Consider the following 8095-nt stretch of genomic DNA (forward strand, 5'->3'; position numbering starts at 1 on the left):
TTTCCCTGGAATCAATAGGAATTGGGATACTAATCGGGGAATATCATTGTGAGAGTTGCCTTATAGACCTCCCCTATCTGGTGCCTATCACGTTTGGCAATTTGCTGGTTTGCCCACCCGAGAATCGAATATCGTACAACACCAAGACAGTTGGCACTGGCGGCTCGCCAGGCTACAGACTCGCAGAAATCCTATGATTTCATATGAAGATATTCTTTCCGAGCTATATGCGCAGTAGAGATCAGAAAACAGAGGTAGCGAGCCAAGGTAGACAGTAGTCTCGTATTGTATATGTGCTAGCATTTTTGGGGCCTTTTGCAACTTTCGAGTGTTCCTAGTACCAACGAGACCAAGTGCTCCGAAATCTGCTAGTCAACGGAATATTCGCAACCCAATCCTTATCTTAATTTAAAACTGGGTTTAAACGTTTGCGTGCAGGCACAAAAGTCAGCTGTGAGAGATGTCTCTGCGGCATATTTGGAATTTTACTAATTCATGTATCTCATCAAGACGAAAGGAAGTATCGTCTCGAATCCGATATTTCGGAATGTTTTGGGGTGACAGTATAGACACCTGGCGGTTGATTCCGACTGGCTTCTTCAGCTCTTATCGGCGCGTTTTTGAAGCTTCGTGCTTCGAACAATAAGTTATGATTGGGTCAACGGTTTCCAACAGGCTGGAACATTTATATTCGTCGGGGTTCCACAATTACCTAAATACCCCGACCGAGAAACAAAATCTCCTAAATATTCCTCAATCTGAGGGTAGGATCTCATATAGGTTCGAGAAGAACCGACTCGAAGATGTGAATAATTTAGATCACAATTTAATTGATCCGGCTGAAAAATATGAGATCCCCGAAAGGACTAGTGCGGCATCAGCGTGACGGCGACCAACAACGGTTTTCTACCGGGCTTTCTCGCTTGGGACGGTGCCCCCTGTCAAATATCCTGGATGATCCCGGCCTATTGGGCACCCAAAAGCACCGGCCGAACGCCACAAAGGCTTCATTCCTTGGAAATACTCAAACTTGGGGGCCACCATGCATGGATTTCGCCGTCAGTTTAGAATTATCGGATTCAATGAAGATAAGAGCTCAAAGTTTACTGCAAGGATGGATGCAGGTACGGGAACCATTACCTTGATCATGGAATTGAAGGTGTTAGTTGGCAATCCGTGCCGATTGATAGTGAGAAATTTCGTATATCTAAAAAACAATCAAAAAAAACAGAATGTGTCGATTTTAGGGACTATGGGGAGTAAGAGAAGCATCAACCTGTTGGCTAACTAAGATTGCGGGCATTATAAAGATAGATGTGCAGAGGCAGTTAACTAATATTAATATCCACTGCGGGACAAAATCTCTTGTTATGACGGCATCAATCTTCATAGGAAGCACGAGCGCGGGTCACTCTAGATCTGCTAGATCGGTTAAACAGCTAGCATAGTTCGTACATTTCATTCAATTGATGAAAAGAGGGGTACATACCTAGTAGCTTAGGATCCTTATTTGCATGTTCCGTAGAATTCCGGATTAAACTGTCAATCAACCCTCTAGCTAAGCCGGATTACCTTTTAGTTCGCGGCGAAATGATCTGAAACAATGTCTTGTAATCTCGAATATCCACATCTACTTATGCCGAACTTATATTTCAACTACAGGCGGCATATGCAATTTTGGGAAGTGTAAATTACGACTCTGATATTCCCGATTCGATTTAGGACTCGCACGTATTTTTCGAGGGTTTCGTTGGCTTCGATATCGTAGGTTTCGGAGAGCGCCAGCTATTATCGCTCTCAATTATGATCCTCTTTTTTTTTTTTTTTGACCAGGCTCTTTATAACTTTAGACCCACGCGAGTTTTTGAAAAAATTATCGGTGGTGCAATCGTATCAATCCACGCATGAGGCACATATTAATATCGATCCACGCGATAATTAAGGCAATTGTTGTATTTTCGACGGAGATTGTGTTGGCCTGTCGCTCAATTGCTCAACTGATCCGTCCATGATATGTCATAAGGATCCTCTGATATATTAGACTCTCAACAATTGCTAAGGCCGGCAGTGGAAACAATTTAGAACCACGAGATCTGACTATGTAGAGCATAGTTGTTAGTGCCACTGGCTCTTCATCGTTTCGATAGTCTCAGAATTCTAGAACCAAAACTTCACGCAATTACTTCGCCAGTTTGAGAAAGTTCACGCAAAACCTCGTTTAAAGATGGATCATCAAGGACAGACTTTCTTGAAACCTCGCAGTTGCGGGAGAGGGGTTTAAAACTAAAAGCTCGCCCGCCCAAGACTGACTGTTTTTATTCTGGTTAGAGATATTCAGTTCCGATCCTATGACGACAACTAGAGCTGATCACATCGGATTCATCGCGATCTGACACCCTGATCTTTATAATTCGCTGAATCTTCTAGTACTAACAATATCTTATCAACGGTACCTTGGGTGTTGTTAAATACACGGCAAAATGGACGTTCGCCCAATTCTGAAGAGCTACGAAAACCAAAAGACTGCTGGACGAGGACAAGCAGTACTACCGACGGATTCGGCCCATGGAGATGTTTCCCGTCGCAAACCCGAACACAACACTCGGCCTCAGTATCTTTACTACGGTAACATCCATAACAGAACCTGTGCTGAGAATCCCGCGGTATACTTATTAGCTCCTGAAGCTGTAAATATACAAAAAGGGTGTCGTCGACACCCAGGCTATTTACCCGTGCAGCCAAACCAATCTTCACAAGCTCCAGCTCACTGTTTACTCTCGAAGACCCCTGTTAAGAATATTCAATATCCGTTGGCGAACCATAGAGCCATGTCAAAATTATCGGATGAGGAGTGTACGGAACAACTCTGGCGGACGCATCTACGTCAACAGAGTCTTAATAGGATGCCAAACCGATATGTGGATGGGGGGTATGACCCGAGGGGAAATGGTCCCGCCGCAGGCTTCGACTTAAATGCGGAGCATGCTCAGCTCCCAAGCAGATTAGCAGCTTTCAGTGTACGTATGACGAAGAGTATAACAGTTACGCTTTTTCATTTATTAGCATTTACTTATTGTGCATAATAGATCGCTGGCAGCGGAATACACGGCCGCTATGACCCAGGGGGCGTGCCTCCAGATTCAAATCGTGCTTTACGGATACAGCTTCCGCACAATCGTGCACATGGACGAGGATTCACACCAGTCCCTCGTGACCCCCAGGTAGAGCAACACACTTTTGGTACGACCGCAGCCGCCAGTTTCAATTTATCACCAAATGTTACTTTAACCAGTATGAATACCACCCCGAAGCAAAGTCTTAATGAAGAAATCAAAGACCTTCAGCAGCAGCAAGCACTGGATGAGCTCGATAAAATAGAGCGTGGTAAAGATTCAAGAGGGCGATATAGAACATATCAGGGGGAGGGTTACAAACCACCATTCCCAACACCCAATTATTCCCCGCTATCTAGTTCGAAATCTTCGATATCGAGCATGTCGGAGCTTTCGTCGGCGGCCTCCGAGGAAAGTTCCGACGAAGAATCAGACGGGGAGTCTAACGAAGAATCTCGACGTATTAACCCAGGTCTGAATACTAGTAGCAACGAATCGAATGCGGATATTAGCGGAGAGTCAGCGCGGAAAAAACACCCTATCGTGCATCAGTTCTCATCAGAATGGCCCAATGGACCTGCTTCTTCAATGACGGCCAATAAGTCAGACGCAAAGAATCCTTTCGAGCCTATACGGGCGGGCAAGGCTTCTAGACCACAGGAAACAGCGCGAACGGCTAGGCTTCCGGCCTTCAATCTGAATAATATCCCGCCGATTCCCGTTGCGTGCTTCATGGCTAGTAGGTATAGGCCAGCCGCAACTGCGAAAACGTTTGAAGCGGGGGCCCCTACTGAGACCCCACGTCAAGAAGGAAGTAATCCAACCCCAGTTTCGGAACTAGTAGCTCTTACCCCAGCTCCCGGGGTCGCAGTTTCTGTCCAGGTCTCAAAAGTGGGTACTTTGACGCCTGTTTCTGCTCTCAAAGGCCAGGTTCCTGTCACACCAAAGTCAAGAGCCCAAGGCGCCAGGAGCTTTGGTATTAATACTAAAGGTATCCCTAGCCAAACTACTACCCCCTTAGCAAAGAGCAGCAAGATTCCTTCAGAGTCTACCCCTGCACAGACTAAAGGAGGCAAGGTAGAATGGTGGCAGCGGTGGAGATCTAGCTATAGCGGGGAAATACAAGCTGTTGCAACGGCGCCTTCCCTCCCACCACCATACCCATGCAACGTCATCAAGCCTAGGAAAGGCGAAGTATGGATCGAAGACATTGATAAGGAATTGCAACCCGATGGTGGCGAAGAGCCATCGTCACGTACAACAGAAGATTGGGAAATGGTTGAAGAATCAGAAATATACGAGCAGGATGAACGGGATTGGGAAGTGGTTAAGGAACTTGACAACGATGTTGCTGTAAGAGATCGGAATGAGAAAAGGACACGAACCTACATCTAAATCTAAATCCGTCATTTCAAAGCTGTTCCTTCATCAATTCTGAATATCACAGAACCACGTATAGCACGGGCCGGAACTTTGCTCGTTATTCATAGTCATATTTCGAATATTATAGGGTCTTGGTGGTCTAGTTCCCAGATTTCATAAAGAGAGCTATGATCCTAGGAAGGTTTCTGCTTTAAAGACGTTCCAAATAGCCATGGGCCCATGGATATTTGATGAAGCTGTCCCATATGACAACCCCAAGGTTTCAACAGCTAGGTATTTTGGCTTGCACCCCTGTCTATCATGTTAGAAGCGCATGTTTATAAAGTATTATTTACTTCTGTTTCGGACTTTGTTCCAGCTAGACACTTAAAAAAATAAAACTTGTAAGCCTAAAGCTAGAAGCTAGATCTATAGAAAGCAGGACTTCAACCAACTCTTTTCCAGTCTACCGATTGGCACCCTGTGAAACTTCACGCAAAAGAATTCTTTAGGAAGGATATTAATATTGAGGGTTTGTCTCAAGATACCCCGCAGTGAATTACTAATATATTAGTCGCATGGCTATATATATATAAGCGGCGGCCATATGGCCATCCGCATGCATCTGCATATCCGTATGACAGTACCTGTCTTCTGCAGGTTAAGTGCACTTCCGATGCAGACCTGCAGAGTAACTACAAGCCAAAGGATCAACCTTCAACTTAAGAGGTTTCAATTACAATTCGAAATTGTTAAACTTCAAGAGATCACCAATGTGATTTTGCTACCTAATCGAAAATTTCCGGGATCAAAGTCGCAATAGATAATCCAAATATGCGAATAATATCCCGCTTATTGCCATCCAGACAACCGAAAAAACGTTCTCCTTGACTTCAACATTCGATGTACTTGTGTATCTGTACATTCCTCTTGGGCTCTTGGTCCACCCTGCAAACTTGAGCTTATGCACCGCCCAATGGCAAAGACAAACCCTGAATCTGACTCGGACTGTTACACAACACAGCTGTCGTCTGACTCTCAACTTCAACGGCCTGGCTTGCTTGCGCGCGTTTTCCTTGTAATTGCGTGAAATTCAGTTTGAAGGCCTAAATTTTTTTGAAATTATTGGATTTGAACAATTTAATGCCTCAAATTCAGGCTGAAAATCCAGCCATTCAGAACTTAGGAAGTAGACCATGTGGTAAGAAACCTCCAAGTTTCACGAATGCACAGTCCGCTTATAGTAGCTACGCACTGAAAGGGTTTATACATCCTTGGTGCTCAAATTATGGAGTGAGATAACCGAGCCGTATCATTACGATTATGAATTATGCATATTGTCCATGTTGAATGTAAGTACCATGTATGTACTATTTTTTATCCCCGGACACTGAGACAGTTTAAGCAGGAGCTGATGTCGCAGTTCGCATTTCGAGGCCGTAACTGGATATCTCTCGCAATGATACCCTAGTTGTAGCGAGTCGCAGCTTCGGAAAACTTGAGGAAAATACCGAGGCTTTGCATTTGATGGGCGATCTTTGATTGGAGCTGGACTTTTCACTGGAGCTTCAGACGTAGCCAGATATCTCCTCGGAAAGTTTTTCTTTTCTTTTCTTTTTTACCGCTCCTTAAATTTCCTGTCAACGAAAGAAAGAGAGGCTGTCAATAATTTTTCTGACATTCGATCATGAGTTGATCGTGAATACATAATACCATAATCCCAACATGCAGCCAGGCCAGCAGGTATACGTATAGCTTTACAATTTAGCCTCGAATGACTTTGTCACGACTATTATAGAAAAAAAGCCTATTGGTTATTCTGAAGGGAATCTAGATTCCGGAATATTCGCCATCCTTTCATAAACGGAATAGTGTTCTTTTAGTACTTCAGCTGGGGTCGGGAAAGGAACCAAAGGCTCTGAATGGTGAGGTTTCGGGGCTGTTAGGTCGCCGAATACAAGGGCTCAATGTTTGATTACCATCTGTCCCGAAAAAAAAAGAACGCCGAAGAAGGCCCTTCAAATGCATTGAGCCATATCATACATCGCGCGGAAGTTCCCTCGCATTCCCGCCAGAACGCCGATTTCTCAAGATACGCGTAATATGAATGAGAAATAGGTTTGGCGTGCGTGGTGCACGCAGGACGGGAAACAGTATGCGGCCATGGCACGGTGCATTCGATCGGGGGCCCATGAGTCCAACGTAACCAAAACAACACATTCTCGTGTTGTATCCTTGTTAGCCTTCGTTCAGCTTGAAGTGCAGACCGGACGGGCGGCCTGTATATGTAGGTCATGCAACGAGACCAGGTCATGCCTGGAAGGTATTTTGAAGGTACGGGGAAAACTAAAGGTAGTTGATTACATACCATGGAAATTTAAGCGGGACGCTGATAATATAAGTGTCGAAAGCGAGAAGCCGAGATAAGTTCGTACCTCAGAATTAGTGATGCCTATAGGTATTTGGTCTCAACGAGATCGATCTCGAGACCAGTATTTGGTAATTATGGAGGTACTTGATTTCTTTCAGGGCCCGGCAGGGCACGTGTGGATTTTATATCCGGCCGCCGCGATCTCAAAAGTTGATCAATTGAGCCGCTATATGCAACGCAAGGGGTTCCCGAATTCAAGTCGGCCGGTTCCGACCCCGAGAATTCCTATTTCAACTCCCTGCCTTAGCTGATGTGAACAAATATCTAGTATGTGGATTTGCAGGGTTTATAGGGGGCTAGTAGTTTCGAAACTCCACTCTCTAGTTATTTGGTGACTTCCAGGTCTGGGTACGAGACAAGGTGAGGTTGTAGTACTGAGAATATCAATAGGTGTGCATCTTATAAGCTTCTTAATATTAATTGAGACTAAACTACTAGAACGAAAAGGTCATATAGCCATATGAAAGTGCGTGGCTGCCTGAGTAAATTAGCCAATGAGCCTCGTTGGATTTACTAAAACTGATATATACCGTGACTTCTTAACCAAAATCGTGAACTTCAGCCTATATCTAAGTAAAGAGTGTCGGTTGGTCTCGTTCCCATCGATGCATATTCCAGATACATGTATATACAATCCCAACCCCTATCACGATTCATTAACTTAGAAGCAAACTAGTAATATATAATTGATAGCTGATTAGTGAGATCTAGATATCAAGCGTTTTCTTGATAAGGCTAATCTTTAAATTCAGGGCGGTTCCCCAGACATGCAGAGCTTGGATATAATTCCGAGGGCCAACCATGCTGCTCTCATTTTACCTCCTCAATCTAGCTAGAAATAATCAACGTATGTCACCTAACCGAACCTGCAGATCTAGATACCCATTTTGAGATTGCTATTTCTTGGTATGCCATACTCTCCGTACCTTTTGTCCAATTGCTCTCGTTACGCTAGCACCCGGGAATTACCTCGAGCTGATCCAATGAGGCAGGACCATAGGACGGTACCGGTACGTACACATGAATTTTACACCCTTGTCCCGTCCTGACTATGTCTGCCTCACAAAAAATGATAACACATGCTCCCCGATCTGATTACGGGGCCAATTGAAGGCCCCCACGTAATTAATAAGATCTGTTCCAATCGGCGCTATATGGGCTTCGCGCCCGGTATAGCTCTTATCGCATA

At 44.6% G+C, this 8095-nt stretch overlaps 1 protein-coding gene across 1 annotated transcript; it reads left to right on the forward strand.

Moving 5' to 3' along the window:
• Positions 1 to 2480: 2480 nt before the first annotated feature.
• AOL_s00007g72 (uncharacterized protein) lies at positions 2481 to 4508 on the forward strand (the record flags this gene model as incomplete). The annotated part of the gene is made up of 2 exons (XM_011119973.1): positions 2481 to 3017; positions 3087 to 4508. The coding sequence occupies 2 exons, from the start codon at positions 2481 to 2483 to the stop codon at positions 4506 to 4508; spliced, it is 1959 nt and encodes a 652-aa protein (XP_011118275.1).
• Positions 4509 to 8095: the final 3587 nt, after the last annotated feature.

Source organism: Orbilia oligospora (assembly GCF_000225545.1).
Source record: "Orbilia oligospora ATCC 24927 unplaced genomic scaffold scaffold00007, whole genome shotgun sequence".
Lineage (NCBI taxonomy): Eukaryota > Fungi > Ascomycota > Orbiliomycetes > Orbiliales > Orbiliaceae > Orbilia > Orbilia oligospora.